Consider the following 21219-nt stretch of genomic DNA (forward strand, 5'->3'; position numbering starts at 1 on the left):
TGCACACAGAGGTGCCGAGGCCACACATCCTGTACTACAGGTCTCTGCTGCACACAGAGGGGCTGAGGCCACACATCCTGTAATGCAGTCTCTGCTGCACACAGAGGGGCTGAGGCCACACATCCTGTGCTGCAGTCTCTGCTGCTTGTACAGAGCGGCTGAGGCCACACATCCTGTGCTGCAGTCTCTGCTGCACACAGAGGGGCTGAGGCCACACATCCTGTACTGCAGTCTCTGCTGCACACAGAGGGGCTGAGGCCACACATCCTGTGCTGCTGGTCTCTGCTGAACACAGAGGGGCTGAGGCCACACATCCTGTACTGCAGTCTCTGCTGCACACAGAGGGGCTGAGGCCACACATCCTGTGCTGCTGGTCTCTGCTGAACACAGAGGGGCGGAGGCCACACATCCTGTACTGCAGTCTCTGCTGCTTGTACAGAGGGGCTGAGGCCACACATCCTGTACTACAGGTCTCTGCTGCTTTCACAGAGGGGCTGAGGCCACACATCCTGTACTGCAGTCTCTGCTGCACACAGAGGGGCTGAGGCCACACATCCTGTACTGCAGTCTCTGCTGCTTGTACAGAGGGACTGAGGCCACACATCCTGTACTGCCGGTCTCTGCTGCATGTACAGAGGGACTGAGGCCACACATCCTGTACTGCCAGTCTCTGCTGCATGTACAGAGGGGCTGAGGCCACACATCCTGTACTGCCGGTCTCTGCTGCATGTACAGAGGGACTGAGGCCACACATCCTGTACTGCCGGTCTCTGCTGCATGTACAGAGGGGCTGAGGCCACACATCCTGTACTGCCGGTCTCTGCTGCATGTACAGAGGGGCTGAGGCCACACATCCTGTACTGCAGTCTCTGCTGCTTGTACAGAGGGGCTGAGGCCACACATCCTGTGCTGCAGTCTCTGCTGCACACAGAGGGTCTGAGGCCACACATCCTGTACTGCTGGTCTCTGCTGAACACAGAGGGGCTGAGGCCACACATCCTGTACTGCAGTCTCTGCTGCACACAGAGGGGCTGAGGCCACACATCCTGTACTGCAGTCTCTGCTGCACACAGAGGGGCCGAGGCCACACATCCTGTGCTGCAGTCTCTGCTGCACACAGAGGTGCCGAGGCCACACATCCTGTACTACAGGTCTCTGCTGCACACAGAGGGGCTGAGGCCACACATCCTGTAATGCAGTCTCTGCTGCACACAGAGGGGCTGAGGCCACACATCCTGTGCTGCAGTCTCTGCTGCTTGTACAGAGCGGCTGAGGCCACACATCCTGTGCTGCAGTCTCTGCTGCACACAGAGGGGCTGAGGCCACACATCCTGTACTGCAGTCTCTGCTGCACACAGAGGGGCTGAGGCCACACATCCTGTGCTGCTGGTCTCTGCTGAACACAGAGGGGCTGAGGCCACACATCCTGTACTGCAGTCTCTGCTGCACACAGAGGGGCTGAGGCCACACATCCTGTGCTGCTGGTCTCTGCTGAACACAGAGGGGCGGAGGCCACACATCCTGTACTGCAGTCTCTGCTGCTTGTACAGAGGGGCTGAGGCCACACATCCTGTACTACAGGTCTCTGCTGCTTTCACAGAGGGGCTGAGGCCACACATCCTGTACTGCAGTCTCTGCTGCACACAGAGGGGCTGAGGCCACACATCCTGTACTGCAGTCTCTGCTGCTTGTACAGAGGGACTGAGGCCACACATCCTGTACTGCCGGTCTCTGCTGCATGTACAGAGGGACTGAGGCCACACATCCTGTACTGCCAGTCTCTGCTGCATGTACAGAGGGGCTGAGGCCACACATCCTGTACTGCCGGTCTCTGCTGCATGTACAGAGGGACTGAGGCCACACATCCTGTACTGCCGGTCTCTGCTGCATGTACAGAGGGGCTGAGGCCACACATCCTGTACTGCCGGTCTCTGCTGCATGTACAGAGGGGCTGAGGCCACACATCCTGTACTGCCGGTCTCTGCTGCATGTACAGAGGGGCTGAGGCCACACATCCTGTACTGCCGGTCTCTGCTGCATGTACAGAGGGGCTGAGGCCACAGATCCTGTACTGCAGTCTCTGCTGCATGTGCACAGAGGGGCTGAGGCCACACATCCTGTGCTGCTGGTCTCTGCTGCACACAGAGGGGCTGAGGCCACACATCCTGTACTGCAGTCTCTGCTGCACAGAGGTGCCGAGGTCACACATCCTGTGCTGCTGGTCTCTGCTGCATGTGCACAGCGGGTCTGAGGCCACACATCCTGTACTGCAATCTCTGCTGCACACAGAGGGGCTGAGGCCACACATCCTGTACTGCAGTCTCTGCTGCACACAGAGGGGCTGAGGCCACACATCCTGTGCTGCTGGTCTCTGCTGCACACGGAGGGGCTGAGGCCACACATCCTGTACTGCAGTCTCTGCTGCACACAGAGGGGCTGAGGCCACACATCCTGTACTGCAGTCTCTGCTGCACACAGAGGGGCTGAGGCCACACATCCTGTACTGCTGGTCTCTGCTGAACACAGAGGGGCTGAGGCCACACATCCTGTACTGCAGTCTCTGCTGCTTGTACAGAGGGGCTGAGGCCACACATCCTGTACTGCCGGTCTCTGCTGCACTCAGAGGGGCCGAGGCCACACATCCTGTACTGCAGTCTCTGCTGCACACAGAGGGGCTGAGGTCACACATCCTGTGCTGCAGTCTCTGCTGCACACAGACGGGCTGAGGCCACACATCCTGTACTGCAGTCTCTGCTGCTTGTACAGAGGGGCTGAGGCCACACATCCTGTGCTGCAGTCTCTGCTGCACACAGAGGGTCTGAGGCCACACATCCTGTACTGCTGGTCTCTGCTGCACACAGAGGGGCTGAGGCCACACATCCTGTACTGCAGTCTCTGCTGCACACAGAGGGGCTGAGGCCACACATCCTGTACTGCAGTCTCTGCTGCACACAGAGGGGCCGAGGCCACACATCCTGTGCTGCAGTCTCTGCTGCACACAGAGGGGCTGAGGCCACACATCCTGTGCTGCTGGTCTCTGCTGCACACAGAGGTGCCGAGGCCACACATCCTGTACTACAGGTCTCTGCTGCACACAGAGGGGCTGAGGCCACACATCCTGTAATGCAGTCTCTGCTGCACACAGAGGGGCTGAGGCCACACATCCTGTGCTGCAGTCTCTGCTGCTTGTACAGAGCGGCTGAGGCCACACATCCTGTGCTGCAGTCTCTGCTGCACACAGAGGGGCTGAGGCCACACATCCTGTACTGCAGTCTCTGCTGCACACAGAGGGGCTGAGGCCACACATCCTGTGCTGCTGGTCTCTGCTGAACACAGAGGGGCTGAGGCCACACATCCTGTACTGCAGTCTCTGCTGCACACAGAGGGGCTGAGGCCACACATCCTGTGCTGCTGGTCTCTGCTGAACACAGAGGGGCGGAGGCCACACATCCTGTGCTGCTGGTCTCTGCTGAACACAGAGGGGCTGAGGCCACACATCCTGTACTGCAGTCTCTGCTGCACACAGAGGGGCTAAGGCCACTCATCCTGTACTGCAGTCTCTGCTGCACACGGAGGGGCTGAGGCCACTCATCCTGTACCGCAGTCTCTGCTGCACTCAGAGGGGCTGAGGCCACACATCCTGTACTGCAGTCTCTGCTGCACACAGAGGGGCTGAGGCCACACATCCTGTGCTGCTGGTCTCTGCTGAACACAGAGGGGCTGGGGCCACACATCCTGTACTGCAGTCTCTGCTGCACACAGAGGGGCTGAGGCCACTCTTCCTGTGCTGCTGGTCTCTGCTGCTTGTACAGAGGGGCTGAGGCCACACGTCCTGTACTGCAGTCTCTGCTGCACACAGAGGGGTTGAGGCCACACGTCCTGTACTGCAGTCTCTGCTGCACACAGAGGGGCTGAGGCCACACATCCTGTACTGCAGTCTCTGCTGCACACGGAGGGGCTGAGGCCACACATCCTGTACTGCAGTCTCTGCTGCACACGGAGGGGCTGAGGCCACACATCCTGTACTGCAGTCTCTGCTGCACAAAGAGGGGCTGAGGCCACACATCCTGTACTGCAGTCTCTGCTGCACACAGAGGGACTGAGGCCTCACATCCTGTACTGCAGTCTCTGCTGCTTGTACAGAGGGGCTGAGGCCACACATCCTGTGCTGCAGTCTCTGCTGCTTGTACAGAGGGGCCGAGGCCACACATCCTGTACTACAGGTCTCTGCTGCTTGTACAGAGGGGCTGAGGCCACACATCCTGTACTGCAGTCTCTGCTGCACACAGAGGGGCTGAGGCCACACATCCTGTACTGCAGTCTCTGCTGCTTGTACAGAGGGACTGAGGCCACACATCCTGTACTGCCGGTCTCTGCTGCATGTACAGAGGGACTGAGGCCACACATCCTGTACTGCCGGTCTCTGCTGCATGTACAGAGGGGCTGAGGCCACACATCCTGTACTGCCGGTCTCTGCTGCATGTACAGAGGGGCTGAGGCCACACATCCTGTACTGCCGGTCTCTGCTGCATGTACAGAGGGGCTGAGGCCACACATCCTGTACTGCCGGTCTCTGCTGCATGTACAGAGGGGCTGAGGCCACACATCCTGTACTGCAGTCTCTGCTGCATGTGCACAGAGGGGATGAGGTCACACATCCTGTGCTGCTGGTCTCTGCTGCATGTGCACAGCGGGTCTGAGGCCACAAGCCCTCTTGTCCGGTCAATGCTTCTTGTACAGAGGGGCTGAGTCACACGTCCTCTACCTCCGGTCTGTACACTGCAAACATATCTCCTCTTTAGGTTTCATTCACCACTTTAGGCCCTGAGGTCAGCCTGTCTCCCGCAGCCCCAGCTCCTGATTTCCTACTCTTAACCTCATCCACTGAGGGGAGGGCTCTATAAGGATCTGTTTTTAGGTGTGACACAAATCTGACACACCGATAAAGCAGAAGAGCCCCTGAGGTGCAGTCATCTTGGCCGGAGAGGGGGTCTGTCAAAGGGCCGGAGAGGGGTCTGTCACGGGGCCGGAGAGCTGTCTGTCAAAGGGTCGGAGAGGGGTCTGTCAAAGGGTCGGAGAGGGGTCTGTCAAAGGGTCGGAGAGGGGTCTGTCAAAGGGTCGGAGAGGGGTCTGTCAAGGGGCCGGAGACGGGTTTGTCAAGGGGCCGGAGAGGGGTCTGTCAAGGGGCCGGAGAGGGGTCTGTCAAGGGGCCGGAGACGGGTTTGTCAAGGGGCCGGAGAGGGGTCTGTCTATGAAGAGGCCAGAGGGGGGCGGCTATGAAGAGGCCAGAGGGGGGGGGGCTATGAAGAGGCCAGAGGGGGGGGGCTGTGAAGAGGCCAGAGGTGGGGGGGGGGCTGTGAAGAGGCCAGAGGTGGGGGGGGCTGTTGCGAGGCCAGAGGTGGGAGGGCTGTTGCGAGGCCAGAGGTGGGAGGGCTGTTGCGAGGCCAGAGGTGGGAGGGCTGTTGCGAGGCCAGAGGTGGGGGGGGCTGTGAAGAGGTCAGGTGGGAGGATAGGCAGTGAAGAGCCCAGAGAGGAGAAGGATCTGTGAAGAGGCCAGAGAGGAGGGTCTGACAAGAGGGTGAGGGGGTTCTGTCAAGAGAGGAGGGAGGGTGGAGTCTGTCAAGAGACCAGAGAGGGTGGGGGTGGAGTCTGTCGAGACCACCGAGAGAGGGGTATGTCAAGGAGCCAGAGAGTGGGATCCGTCAAGGGTCCGGGGGGGTTGGGGGTGAGGGGTCCGTCAAGAGCCCAGGGGAGGAGGGGGTCAATCAAGGGCCCAGGGGAGGAGGGGGTCAATCAAGGGCCCGGGGGGGGGAGGGGTCCGTCAAGGTCCCAGAGAGGAGGGAGGTCTGTCAAGGGCCCAGAGAGTGGGGAGCCTGTCAAGAGCCCAGGGGTGGTCTGTCAAGGCTCCGGAGGGGGGGGGGGGGGGAGTCTGTCAAAGGCCGGGGGGGGGTCTGTCAAAGGCCAGGTGGGGGGTCTGTCAAAGGCCCGGGGGGGGGGGGGAGTCTGTCAAAGGCCCAGTGTGGGCCGTCTGTCAAGGGCCCGGTGGGGGTCTGTCAAGGCTCCGGAGGGGGGGGGGGGTTCTGTCAAAGGCCCAGTGTGGGCCGTCTGTCAAGGGCCCGGTGGGGGTCTGTCTGAAGGGGCAGCAGAGGGGTCTGTAGTGGGGTTCCTTGTGCCCTGCGTGTGAACACAGACCTCAGCACAGGGTCCATCTGTACACACTGACCGTCACTGCACCTTCACCATATCACAGACCTAGCTTTGCATTAAAGAGGAGATGTGCACGCTGGATTCTTGTAAGCACTGCCCTGATCCTGTGCAGTACAGGATGTGGAGGTCTGTGTGTCGCCCGGGCCTTGTAAGCTGCACCCTTTGTACCCAGTGCCTCAGAACACGACAGATACTGCCTGGGGTGGTAATACAGGGTGAGCCGTGTATTACCACAGGCCTGGGCTCTGAGTGATGACTCAGACATTTATATCCTACAGACAGATCTGGCCTATACTTCAGGGCTCGTGCGCAGGTGCTGTCCAGGGTGTGTCCAGGGTGCGGAGCAGGGAATGGCTAGTTCAGAGGTTATGACCTTAGGGACAGAGACTGTGCGCTTTATTACAGCGCAGGATGAATGATTCATTCGCCAGGCGCCACAGGATGAACTGTTCATCAACTCTGCCACTGCCCTTTAGTTATTTTCATGTTTCACTTTTTCGGACAATCTGCCTGACACAAATATGTCTCCCAACGAAGTCTGAGGGTGTTAGTCTGAGGGTGTCAGTCTGAGGGTGTTAGTCTGAGGGTGTCAATCTAACGCTTCAAACTCACAGATTATTAAAACAGGTCTCCGGAACAGAGCCCCAGGCGGTCTTGGGGGCCTGGCAGCACCAGCCCGGTGATGAAGCATGGCACTAACTGTGGCGAGGGCTTGTGCTCCGTAGGAAAGTTGCTGGAGGACCTGAGTAACTGCAATCACTCGTAACAGACAGACTCGACAACTGTGCACCAGCTCTATCCAAGGGACTGAACTCTACAGTCACAACTGTGCACAAGCGCTGTCCATGATACTGACTACTACTGTCCGAGCTGTTCAGAAGCGCTGTCCATGGTACTGATCGATAATTTGAGCTGTCTAGAAGCGCTGTCCATGGTAATGATCGATACTTTGAGCTGCCTAGAAACACTGTCCATGGAACTGAACGCTACTGTCTGAGCTGTCTAGAAACGTTGTCCATGGTACTGAACCATACTTTGAGCTGTTCAGAAGCGCTGTCCATGGTACTGAACGCTACAGTCTGAGCTGTTCAGAAGCGCTGTCCATGGGACTAAACGCTACAGTCTGAGCTGTTCAGAAGCACTATCCATGGTACTGAACGCTACAGTCTGAGCTGTTCAGAAGCGCTGTCCATGGTACTGAACGCTACTGTTCAAACTCTTAAGCACCACCTGTGCTACACACAAGTACAGGCTGAGCAGTGCAAAGAATCGCTCCTGGTCCTGAATGGAAGCTGAGCTGTGTGCAAGTGCTGTCCAAGGGCCGAGCTGTACAAGCTGAGCTGTGTGTAAGTGCTGTCCAAGGGCGGAGCTGTAGAAGCAGAGCTGTGCAGGGCTAAGCTCTGACTTTGACCCTGAAGGGCTGGGCCATTCATTTGCTCTCACCACAGGTCCCATAAGGATTGCCCTGGCAGTCCGGTACCCAGACAGATAGCTGTGTCCGCCAGCACCGCAGAGAAATAAAATCATTTGCTTTTTGTATGTCTGATAACTTGAAGCGTGTTCTCTCTTTCCAGGAATCTGGCAGAATTACCGGACAAAACAGGACAATCTGATAGAAAACCACTGTCAGTGGCTTTGAGTTCTGTCTGTTCCAGACACTTTGATGAAACAAAGAACTCTCTGCAGGAGCGACAGCGTTTGAAATAAATGCAAGTAAAGGGTGGGCTGAATGGGAGGACTTGGGATGAGCGAAGCAACATTTTTGAACACTGATCCCCCCCCCACCCCCAAGCCCACCAGGATGACGTCGTCTGAGTCAAACTCACCTGGAAGGAAGGAATATATGGGTGAGTTAGAAACGAGTGCACCAGAGCCTGCTTGGAATGGTTCACCTCTAATGTATAAACAGTTATTGTGACTAGTGCAGGACTGACCTCACTAGCCACTTACAGAGCACCCACAGCAAGTGTTAGAAGGGTATTTAATGCAGCTCCTGGGGGAGATGCTTGGGCCCCGAGTTCTGGAGGAGGAAAGTGAGAAATATCCCTCCCTTGGAGCTCCGGTGAGGATAAAGGGTGCTCTGGGACATGTCTAAAGACCACAGAGAATGGAGGGCCGCAGCCTACCTCTGCTCTGTGGTTGAGGTTTGCTTCTAGAGGGGTGCCCAGTGTAGGGATGCCACCACCACCACTCCTACAACCGTGGTGCTGGCTCTCACAATGCAGGTCTGCCCCGGAGCAGCCGTAACTGGACAGCAAACGCACCACGAAATGACAGATCAACGCCGTCTCATCGGCCTGCCTCCAAACACTGCATGCTCTAAAGAAACTTTACATGGCTCCCCACAAGCACGAGGAAAACAGTCACGCAAGCCATCATCGCCAAGCGTCTGGACTATGGCAACGTGCTGTGCGCAGGTACCACCTCCGAACTCATGAGAAGGTTCCAGACAATATAGAACTCAGCGGCCAGACTGATCCTCAACCTGCCCCAGCATCTGAGAGACCTCCCCTAGCTCCCCATCCAGGAAAGATGCCAATTCAGACTACTGGCACGGGCCTGCAGAGCCCTCCTCAACCAAGGACCAGCATACATGAACCACCGCCTGAACGTCCACCAGCCATCCAGAAACCTGCGCTCTGCCTCCCTCGCCCTGGCACGTACACCGCACATCTGCCGTAGCCACAGCGGAGGACGCGCCTTCTCTCACCTTGCCGCCAAGTCGTGGAACGCCCTCTCCCTCCACCTCCAAACATCTCCCTCGCTGGCGGACTTCAGAGAGAAGCTCAAGACCTGGGTCTTCGACGAAACCACCGTCTCAGCGCCTGGAGACCCTCACAGGTGATACTGTAGTGTGGTTAGTTTTATTATTCATTGCGCTTTAGCTTCAGGCTTTAGGCCTTTGTGCATTTTGCCCTGAATATATTTTATTCATTTGCTAATAGCTTAGAGCCTCTGTGCACTTTGCTCTACATGTTTTTTATTAGGCTTCGTACTGTTATTTTTCAAATAGCCAGTTCTACGGTGTTGTTTTTTATTCATATATCACACTGTTTTGCCTACTTCAGCACTGGAGTTCTCCATAACATGTTTACTCTGTGCTTCAGTCAAGGATACAGTCTGGTACATTGCCGATAGACGTGGTAAGAGTTTAGACTGGGCATTCCTGCGTAGGGACATTTTGTGATCACGCTGACATATTAGTTATAAAATTACTTCCTTGTCCCAGTACACGTAAGAGGGAGATTCCGACCAGGGAACCACAACTTGACGCTGACTGCCTCGTTGCAGATGCTGAACCAAGATCACAGGTCTTTGCTCAGGTATGAGGGCTGATATCCCCATAGTGATTCTAATAGGCAAGCTAGAAGCTTAACATGCTGTGCTCTAAATAGAACAAGCAGAGGGAGAGTAGAAACTGTTTGACAATATGATAGCTTTGTTTTTATGTTTTACTCTCCTGGTAACTATCACAATCCTACTGTGTTGTATCGTTCTGGTTATTGCGGCTCACGCCTTAATATCTAAAATACAGTCGTTTTATTAAAACATTATATAAAACTTATACTGTCTTTGTCATTTGTATATGAGATCATATTGGAAATAAGAGAGTTGGTTTGGATCTGAGTAACCACGACTTCCCTGAGAAGTTCCAAAGATGTCATGCGCTCGGCTGCCCAATCATTTCTTCCCCGCGGGAGAAATGAGCCACTGCTAGTTAGCCGGAGCAACAACCGGATTTAGGGTGACAGCGTTCCTTACACGTGGGTCAGACTCAGTCCCCCACACCGTTATCAATCCTGCTACCTAGAAATCCAGTAGTCTCATTTAGAATAATGAGAGCCCACGCGACAATACGCTGCGCTATAGAAGGACCACTTGATTGAAAACCGCTTCTTTGCTATACACGCCTCTGCAACGGTCGTATGTCAGAACATTGTGTACAAAAATATTACCGACTTAAATCTTGTGCCCTAAATAAAGGAAAAAACATCATTCCACTCGGTGTAGATTTTCTAATATTAATTCCAAAGGGGCAATAGTTCTGCAAACTATATTTAGAACTTGATATTGATGTCAGGCAGTATTCCAAGATATTTTGGTACAACCCTGCCTGGGAAATCTGCAGATGTTCACCTGGTTACCAGACGCTGGACATGTTTGATGGGGAGAGGAAAGACCGGAGGCTATGGACACTAAAGAGCGAACCGAAGTGTGTAAGAGCAGAATACAAGCCCAGCGCCATGGAAAGGACGCGTCAGAAGTCGCAGTACGGCTCTTCTGCCTGCAGCTACAGTACGTCTGCGGCGCGATGCTCTATTCATAAGTCACCCTTGCACCAAGGAAAGTTTATGAAACTGATGTTGGGTGCTTTTACCAGTAGGGCCGGCCTGAGAAATCTGGTGCTGGCGCAGTCATGTGGTTGGAGTACAGCACCAGGATACAACATTTCTCTCTATCTTCAGGAATGGAAGCATGCCCTAAGTCACAACCATTCAACAAGCATTGGCAAAGCCCATAAGTCTGGCCGGCCACGCTAGGTGTTGCAATGGTTATATATTCTTTTTACATACTTCACTGAAAGCATATGCAATAACAGGAACAAAATAAAACATCTGAACAGTACAGACTGATCTGGACACAGGTGCCATGTGTGATGGTGAACAGTACAGCGTGATCTGGACACAGGTGCCATGTGTGATGGTGAACAGTACAGCGTGATCTGGACACAGGTTCCGTGTGTGATGGTGAACAGTACAGCCTGATCTCGACACAGGTTCCGTGTGTGATGGTGAACAGTACAGCCTGATCTAGACACATGTGCCATGTGTGATGGTGAACAGTACAGCCTGATCTGGACACAGGTGCCATGTGTGATGGTGAACAGTACAGCCTGATCTGGACACATGTGCCATGTGTGATGGTGAACAGAACAGCCTGATGTAGGCACAGGTGCCATGTGTGATGGTGAACAGTACAGCCTGATCTGGACACAGGTGCCGTGTGTGATGGTGAACAGTACAGCGTGATCTGGACACAGGTTCCGTGTGTGATGGTGAACAGTACAGCGTGATCTGGACACAGGTGCCATGTGTGATGGTGAACAGTACAGACTGATCTGGACACAGGTGCCATGTGTGATGGTGAACAGTACAGCGTGATCTGGACACAGGTGCCATGTGTGATGGTGAACAGTACAGCCTGATCTGGACACAGGTGCCGTGTGTGATGGTGAACAGTACAGCGTGATCTGGACACAGGTTCCGTGTGTGATGGTGAACAGTACAGCGTGATCTGGACACAGGTGCCATGTGTGACGGTGAACAGTACAGACTGATCTGGACACAGGTGCCATGTGTGATGGTGAACAGTACAGCCTGATGTGGACACAGGTGCCGTGTGTGATGGTGAACAGTACAGCGTGATCTGGACACAGGTTCCGTGTGTGATGGTGAACAGTACAGCGTGATCTGGACACAGGTGCCATGTGTGATGGTAAACAGTACAGCGTGATCTGGACACGGGTTCTATGTGTGATGGTGAAGAGTGCAGCCTGATCTGGACACAGGTGCCATGTGTGATGGTGAACAGTACAGCCTGATCTCGACACAGGTGCCATGTGTGATGATGAACAGTACAGCCTGATCTGGACACAGGTGCCATGTGTGATGGTGAACAGTACAGCCTGATCTGGACATAGGTTCTGTGTGTGATGGTGAACAGTACAGCCTGATCTCGACACAGGAGCCATGTGTGATGGTGAACAGTACAGCCTGATCTGGACATAGGTTCCGTGTGTGATGGTGAACAGTACAGCCTGATCTGGACACAGGTGCCATGTGTGATGGAGAACAGTACAGCCTGATCTCGACACAGGTGCCATGTGTGATGGTGAACAGTACAGCCTGATGTAGGCACAGGTGCCATGTGTGATGGTGAACAGTACAGCGTGATCTGGACACGGGTTCTATGTGTGATGGTGAACAGTACAGCCTGATCTGGACACAGGTGCCATGTGTGATGGTGAACAGTACAGCGTGATCTGGACACGGGTTCTATGTGTGATGGTGAACAGTACAGCCTGATCTGGACACAGGTGCCATGTGTGATGGTGAACAGTACAGCCTGATCTGGACACGGGTTCTATGTGTGATGGTGAACAGTACAGCCTGATCTGGACACAGGTGCCATGTGTGATGGTGAACAGTACAGCCTGATCTGGACACAGGTGCCATGTGTGATGGTGAACAGTACAGCCTGATGTAGGCACAGGTGCCATGTGTGATGGTGAACCGTACAGCCTGATCTGGACACAGGTGCCATGTGTGATGGTGAACAGTACAGCCTGATCTGGACACAGGTGCCATGTGTGATGGTGAACAGTACAGCCTGATCTGGACACAGGTGCCATGTGTGATGGTGAACAGTACAGCCTGATCTGGACACAGGTTCCGTGTGTGATGGTGAACAGTACAGCCTGATCTGGACACAGGTGCCATGTGTGATGGTGAACAGTACAGCCTGATCTCGACACGGGTTCTATGTGTGATGGTGAACAGTACAGCCTGATCTGGACACAGGTGCCATGTGTGATGGTGAACAGTACAGCCTGATCTGGACACAGGTGCCATGTGTGATGGTGAACAGTACAGCCTGATGTAGGCACAGGTGCCATGTGTGATGGTGAACAGCACAGCCTGATCTGGACACAGGTGCCATGTGTGATGGTGAACAGTACAGCCTGATCTGGACACAGGTGCCATGTGTGATGGTGAACAGTACAGCCTGATCTGGACACAGGTGCCATGTGTGATGGTGAACAGTACAGCCTGATCTGGACACAGGTTCCGTGTGTGATGGTGAACAGTACAGCCTGATCTGGACACAGGTGCCATGTGTGATGGTAAACAGTACAGCGTGATCTGGACACGGGTTCTATGTGTGATGGTGAACAGTACAGCCTGATCTGGACACAGGTGCCATGTGTGATGGTGAACAGTACAGCCTGATCTCGACACAGGTGCCATGTGTGATGGTGAACAGTACAGCCTGATCTGGACATAGGTTCCGTGTGTGATGGTGAACAGTACAGCCTGATCTCGACACAGGAGCCATGTGTGATGGTGAACAGTACAGCCTGATCTGGACATAGGTTCCGTGTGTGATGGTGAACAGTACAGCCTGATCTGGACACAGGTGCCATGTGTGATGGTGAACAGTACAGCCTGATCTCGACACAGGTGCCATGTGTGATGGTGAACAGTACAGCCTGATGTAGGCACAGGTGCCATGTGTGATGGTGAACAGTACAGCGTGATCTGGACACGGGTTCTATGTGTGATGGTGAACAGTACAGCCTGATCTGGACACAGGTGCCATGTGTGATGGTGAACAGTACAGCCTGATGTAGGCACAGGTGCCATGTGTGATGGTGAACAGTACAGCGTGATCTGGACACGGGTTCTATGTGTGATGGTGAACAGTACAGCCTGATCTGGACACAGGTGCCATGTGTGATGGTGAACAGTACAGCCTGATCTGGACACAGGTGCCATGTGTGATGGTGAACAGTACAGCCTGATCTGGACACAGGTGCCATGTGTGATGGTGAACAGTACAGCCTGATCTGGACACGGGTTCTATGTGTGATGGTGAACAGTACAGCCTGATCTGGACACAGGTGCCATGTGTGATGGTGAACAGTACAGCCTGATCTGGACACAGGTGCCATGTGTGATGGTGAACAGTACAGCCTGATGTAGGCACAGGTGCCATGTGTGATGGTGAACAGTACAGCCTGATCTGGACACAGGTGCCATGTGTGATGGTGAACAGTACAGCTTGTGTTGTTCAGTGGTACAGTGACGCTGCGCCTCACAGGGTGGTTGTTCTTAAGGACAGCGTGTCCTTCACAGGTACTGGCGTGTACGGATAAGCTGTGCATTGCTCCTGTAGTACAGGCTGTGCTCCCACGCCCCCCACCGCCCTGCTGAGTGTCAGCCGCCCCTGGAGGTAACCTGCGGGTGTAACATCATCAGCCCTACCTTCTCCTGGTACTGGCGCCTCGAGGAGTCCAGGGACTGGATGAGCGCTGTGGCGTGCCCGATGAACATGGCGTAGCAGGTGGCGCCCACGATCATGCTCAGCATCGTCAGCCAGATGTCGGTCATGCTCTCCGGGGCCTGGCGGCCGTAGCCGATACACAGCATGTGGCTCATGGCCTTGAAGAGCGCGAAGGAGTACAGCTCGCTCCACGTGTCGTTCTGCAAGAGCAAGAAGAGGGGGTTAGGGAGGGTGCACGTGTGGGGGGCCAGACCACGTTTGGGGAGGGTGGAGGGGCTATAGCCCTTCTTCCAGAGCCTGCTCAGAGCAGGAAGCCACGTGCACATCTGGGGGGCCAGACCTCCCCCTGCAGCCTTCTCAGAGCAGGAAGCCACGTGCACATCTGGGGGGCCAGACCTCCCCCTGCAGCCTTCTCAGAGCAGGAAGCCACGTGCACATGTGGGGGGCCAGCCCTCCCCCTGCAGCCTTCTCAGAGCAGGAAGCCACGTGCACATCTGGGGGGGCCAGCCCTCCCCCTGCAGCCTTCTCAGAGCAGGAAGCCTTTCTTAGGTCTCCAGCTAACATTGGGTCTGTAGTCCTGACCTATGTAACAATCTGAACGGATGCTCATATATGTTCTAAAGATGTTGTACTAATTACTCAGCCCCAAAAGAGCGCATTATAGGTCCTTGATGACGCCTACAAATCAAGTTTGGGCCTACAGGGCTATCTGCCCTAACCCCTAGTGCATCCCCGGTGGTACTTGAGTGACGTGTAGGCCACATGCACATAAGCCTTAACAGCAAAGAAATGCCATTTTTCTCTACAAAGTATACTATTTTTAACTCGATGGTGGAGTGAGCAGGCAGTAATCACTTACCGGTGAGCTTGTCTAATTTGCATAGTTGTTAAAGGAAATATGCAACATTTTAGAATGTACTTGAATGTGTAATTTCGCACACTTTTTTGCTGCGGGGACTGGATCAAGCGGAAAATATCTCACCAAAGACTCATTTGATAAGAAAATATGTTGTAAGAGATGATTTCCTTCGAAAGCAGACACCTGGCTGCCACCTCAAGAGACTTTTAAACAGGAGGCACGGCTGTGCATCCACTTTTCACTCCAGAAATCCTGAAGGGCATGTCATGAAGTTTACACATAATGTTGCACAACTTCTCTAAAGTTTCTCACATTTTTTAAGGGTGCATTTTCACACACGCCTTATGATTTCTGCCCCGGCTCTGTTTACCGCTCATTCCCGACGGCCTTTGCTTCGTCCGCCATCTTGTGATGGAGCCTGGGGCGCCATTTTGTTATGGGGTTTCCTACCTGTGTTCCCAGAGCTGCAGTGTACGCGGGGGCCCCTCGCTTTGAACACACAGGTGTGCTGCCCCCACACACGCCCAGTGCACTTGGGGTGCAGTTATGGGCCCCCAGGAGTAACCAGTGAACATGCTCATGTATACTGTGACTTGTTACCACTGCGTCAGTGGGTGACACCGCACACAGACTTCCACCAGAACTCATGAGACACGCGTGGCGTGCACCCAACACAGGACACGTCAACCGCATAGCTGCAATCACTGTACGCGCAACAGCACTACACACCATGACATACAACAGTGAGTAGAGCAATCAGATGCAACACCGACTGTATACACAACCTGCTTGACAACCCACCAGTAAAAAACCACACACCTCCATCTGCTGACACGGTACGCGTCTGTTGATATACAAGAGGTGTGAAGAATTGGTCGAGCCCTCCTGCCTTGTCCAGAGAAAACAATAGTCAAACACTCACAGCTCAATGACCACATGACCACAGATATGACCAGAACACAACATCCATGACGCATCAGTGCGAGCTGGATTAGTCAGAACTCTGCAACCGAGTGGTAAGTTACTCGACTGCTAGAAGCACTATGGGGGCTTTAACCACAGCACAATCCCGTAACAAAACGTCACGACATGTTTACTACAGGGTAGCAGCTCAGGGCCAACAACACTTGAGAACCAGAGAAAAAACACATATTCAGGGCACACCGCAATATGACGTCACACTTGCCAGCACCCGAGCTTCCAAACACACGACACAACATTATCATTTACCCACAAGACGGTGTCACTTGTGCGTAACAGCATTGCACAGGGTAGCAGCGTACGCCGTTTGTGCCAAAGGTAATGGGATATATGTGTCCTGTACTCTTATTTCAATTGGATGGAGGTACAATTTTTCAAGGTGATGACTAAAATATTGAAACTAAAATATCGTGTGGCCAAAATATTGTGGCAAGAATATAGTGAAGGTACATTTCTGTGGGCCAGTACATTTTTTACTCTACTTAACTCGACATACATGTACCTTCATGATGTATACATTGTCAAGGCGCACACATGTGGGGTTAAGAAACCTAAATCTTTATTTACCAGTTTGCACTTAACATTCTTGATATTCTGGCCATCGATAGATTACCATAATATTTTGGCCACACAGTATGTTTGACCTCGATATTCTGTCAGACACCTTTTTCAGCTTACAGCGGGCGGCTTCTCATTTGTGTTTATGTTCACTGCTTGTAATTCTAGTTGACCAGTTACAAATGGTTTCCATTCTTAGTATGCCAATGTTTGTACATTTACTAAACTGAAACTAAGACAATTCCACTGGGTTACAGCTGTCTCCCAGTGCATGCCTGGGGTCTGTTTTGTTGGTACCGTTTTAAGCAGTAGTGTAGGAAAGTACCCCTTTTGACAAGGGCACCCCCACTTTTTGCTACTGGTACAGAGTTTTTTTGACTGAAGGTGCTCTGGGTTCCTGCTAACCAGGTCCCCAGTGCCAGTGCTCTTTCCCTAAAACAAGGAAAACTGATCTAATTGTGTACAAGTGGCACACACTTTAGCCCCCCTGTAGGTCCCTAGTAAATGCTACCCCTGGTACCTAGAGCATGGGTACTAAAGACATCCCTGTATTATGCCACCCCAAAGGAACCCCCAACAAATTACACACGGCCGGCCATTGCAGACCACGTCAGAGTCCAAACCATGAATGAACACATGACATGGTACGCTCATTGCCTCCATGCCAGAGTCACTGCATGTAATATACTTAACTCCCCCTATACCAGGCCTTAGAGCCCTAAGGCAGGGGCAGTATATATAATGTGAGGACATATCTGCGTAAGCATAGCCTGCGCCCACACTACCACAAGAGTGAGCACTTACGGGTATTACTTTACTGTCTTTCAGCCAATAAGGGTCTCCTGTCCTATCCGCATGATCTGCCCCTGCACCGGTACACTGCACAGACACCTACCCCGGCATCGGTACACTGCACAGACACTTACCCCTGCATCGGTACACTGCACAGGCACCTACCCCTGCATCGGTACACTGCACAGGCACCTACCCCTGCATCGGTACACTGCACAGGCACCTACCCCTGCATCGGTACACTGCACAGACACTTACCCCTGCATCGGTACACTGCACAGACACCTACCCCTGCATCGGTACACTGCACAGGCACCTACCCCTGCATCGGTACACTGCACAGACACCTACCCCTGCATCGGTACACTGCACAGGCACCTACCCCTGCATCGGTACACTGCACAGGCACCTACCCCTGCATCGGTAAACTGCACAGCACAGACACCCAGCTCCCTACAAGTAGAAATTCCAAAGCTTTTTTCTGTAAGTATATTAATGGAAGAAACCATTTAAACTGCTGACCTGGAATCCCATCAGCAGGGGTCGTGCATGAAGACTCGGTGTACCTTACACTGCTGGCAGACAGGTAATGTGCTTCGGAGAGACATCACAGGGGGGCGGGGTGCAGGAGTCACCCGTCACTTGTTAGCAGAGCTCTGCTGCTGGGAGAAAGTAACTGACCGTGAAATCAAAAGTCTTTGCTGCAGATCCTGGCTCCACACTGACACCACTGGTGACCTTGCGCTAATCATCTTAGCTCCCCTCTCTACCGGAGGAAGCATGAATTATACATTGGAACAGGAAGCCATTGATTATCTTAATGGCAGAATCTCTGCAGCCCCTGGAGCGCGCCCCGGGGAGGGCAGGGGGTGGGACGAAGTTGGGAGACGGGGCTATTAGGGAGGGATCATTAACCGGAGGCCACAGAGCGCCACGCGGATTACTTCTCGCATCTGTAGAGCTATTTCCTTTCACCTAGCTAAGTCCCGTTAATAGGGCTTGTAGGCGCTGGAGGGGACGGTTCACGGGAGGATGTTAAAAGTGGATGTTGGAATAAAGACTGGGGGCTGTTCGAACTTCCTGTATATTCTTTTTGCGTAATTATGCGAATTTCCAGGAAAATTACATGAAATTATATCAAAAGGAAATATGGCATTTAGCACTATATTCCAGCGCGAGAGAGCTCCTCGCATCCATTTTGAACGCAAGGTCGCATTTCACCCTAAAAACTCGGCGCAAAAACACAAGCGCCTCGAACAGACACCGCTCGCATTCTGATGGGTCACGCCGACCCCTTGATCCCACAACTGAATGTTTGCATAAATGGTTTTTAATTATGGGACCAGGCATTGTTTTTGGGATTTCGCATCACAAGCGTAATGTAAAATGCCAGATATTAGGTGCAATTACGCCGCCATTATGAAAATCCCGTCTGGGTCTAGAAGGAGTTGGGGAAAAATGAAAAAAGAAATGATAAATAGAAGAGAGACGGGGCTTTACTGAAGGAGGGGGGTGTGCACAGGGCAGCCACAAAAAACTGGCAGGTGTCCCGACTGCCCAGGCGTCACAACCCTGCCTCACGCACAGGTGCGGACGGTGGCTTTACGCACAGCAGAGGCACCGCTGGCTCCGCTGATGGGAAAACCCTTTTAGCGGGTACCACCCTCAGTCTTCCCGGAACGACATGGCGCGTCCTGTTTACAGCAGGGCCCACAATGCCATGAACGCCACTATTAACCCTCCTGAGCCAACATGCACATTGGGGAATTACCGGACAGAAAAGATGCCCAAATGTGCCCAACAAACTCAGAGAAACCTCTCAGCATCTCAGAGACATTGTTTTTTTCATGAAAAAAGACCACCCCATCCCACCATCCTGTCACTGTTTTTGGAAGCCACATCAGCGCCTGTGATAGAGGAGGGAGCCGCTCTGAGGCAAAAAGGTCGCTGGCATGAGGGGAACATTTCAATTTGGTGGCTGGCTCTGTGACTAAATCCATGTTGCTGAGGTGCTACCCATGTATATTTTAGGCTCTGGGCAGTTGGTACCTTTGACCTCTGCAGTTTGTGTCTGGGCAACCCTCTTTGTATGGATTGACCATATAAAACAAGCATTTGCAATGCAATGGGTCTCGCATTTGTTCGAGTTAGTGCTATTAGCGTCGTAAAGTCCTAACCGGACTTGTCTTGCCACTTAAATTGAAATTGAAAATTAAAAGTAATAGTTTTACATAAGCAAGCCGATTTAAAGCGCCACGCCGTGAGCATGAGCGTGAAGAAGCACACTAAAGGAAACAGAACTTCGTTCGCAGTCATACTTATCGGCAGTTATGCAATTATCTATGTAACAGGGTTGATCTCATGCAAAGCGCTCGACTTCTGCCCAGCAAGATCGCGATGCATAGGAAATAAAAAGAAAAAGAAGTCCAGAAGCCATGCGGAAAACATGGAGCCTCGTATGTTTTCAGTAGTTTACTGGTGTTCTCGAGGAGGGCTAAACACCGAAAAAGCATGACGTATGCATGCCTTTCACAAATGAAATCAAGCGAATTTTAAAAGCCAAGCCCACGCACCATTCAAACTGATGGGCGGGCATGTTTAAAAGCCCACTGAGAGATTACAGCAGGCAAGAGCGCTTGCACGCTCAGCCCTAAAAAAAATTCAACAACTTGCAAGGGCATGTGTTGCATGGAGGGAGACCTCGAAAAGGCTGCTTACGCGGAAGGGTCCTGTCTTCCTGGAGACAGTTTGTGGAGTAGGACTCCTGCTTCCAGTTGAATCTCTGACTCCCAAAAGCAACTCCAAGGACCAGAACATGAAAAAAGAAGTCCAAAACTCTGCAGAAGAGACCCTCTGCTGCTGACCTTGTTTCCTCTGCAGCTGGAGGGCCGAGGCTCTAAACGCTGCAGAAGAAGCCAGGACCAGTGAAGACTGAGGAGGCACCCATCACTGCTCAAGGTGACAGCAACATTTCACACACATCTCAAGAAAAGTAAAAAAACAAATCTTTCAAGTTCAAAGCACCAGAAACTACACAAACAGAGCACACATCTCTTGGTAGCCAACATATCTTTATATATAAGAAGGTGAGACACACATTCAGGAGAAACCGAGCAACGAACCCCCCGAATCCGGTACAGCAGGAAGTTCAATAAAGTCACAAGAGCTTCCTGGAAACCGAGAAGCAAACATGACACAAACTACTAGGCCAGAGCTGCACCCAGAACAACTGACACCATACCTCAAATCCAGCCGAAGGACACTGGAGACTTAAATGAGACAAGAGATGCAAACAAGGCAAGCAGAGAGCGGACAGGGTTCTCAAAGCTGGGATCTGTACCTTATGGAAGGTGAGTGCGCCCCACCTTTTCACTGACCCCCATATGAGGCTACACAGACCTTACACTATCAGCATTTACCCCAGGAAACAAGTGTCCCAGAGTTTTAAGAGGAGCATGAGATCGAGATCCAGCGAGGAAGAAAAGGCAACTGAGAACTGTCCACCTGACGCATGATCAGAGACTGAAAAATCCAGAAGACATTGTTGGAAGTGCTCTGCGCACTTGAAGCACTGTCAACATTTAGAAATAAAAGGAGAAAATGAGAAAGAGAGAGAAGGGGTGTGAGAAAGAGAATTCCCAGTGGAAGCAAGAGACAGAGAAAAAGAATGAAAAGCAGGAGAAAAGGAGAGAAAGAAATAGACACAAAGGTAAAATAGTGCGACGTAGAAGGAGTAAAGGAGAAGACATGTATCTGGC

At 52.8% G+C, this 21219-nt stretch overlaps 1 protein-coding gene across 1 annotated transcript in view; it reads right to left on the minus strand.

Annotated features, from left to right (window-relative positions):
• HCN2 (hyperpolarization activated cyclic nucleotide gated potassium and sodium channel 2) overlaps nucleotides 1–21219 on the minus strand; it is a 289150-nt gene that overhangs the window by 71444 nt on the left and 196487 nt on the right. Inside the window, exon 4 of the mRNA XM_069216276.1 lies at nucleotides 14253–14471. Coding sequence (XP_069072377.1) covers nucleotides 14253–14471 — 219 coding nt within the window. The remainder of the gene's footprint in view (nucleotides 1–14252; nucleotides 14472–21219) is intronic.

This window comes from Pleurodeles waltl, chromosome 12 (genome assembly GCF_031143425.1).
Source record: "Pleurodeles waltl isolate 20211129_DDA chromosome 12, aPleWal1.hap1.20221129, whole genome shotgun sequence".
Lineage (NCBI taxonomy): Eukaryota > Metazoa > Chordata > Amphibia > Caudata > Salamandridae > Pleurodeles > Pleurodeles waltl.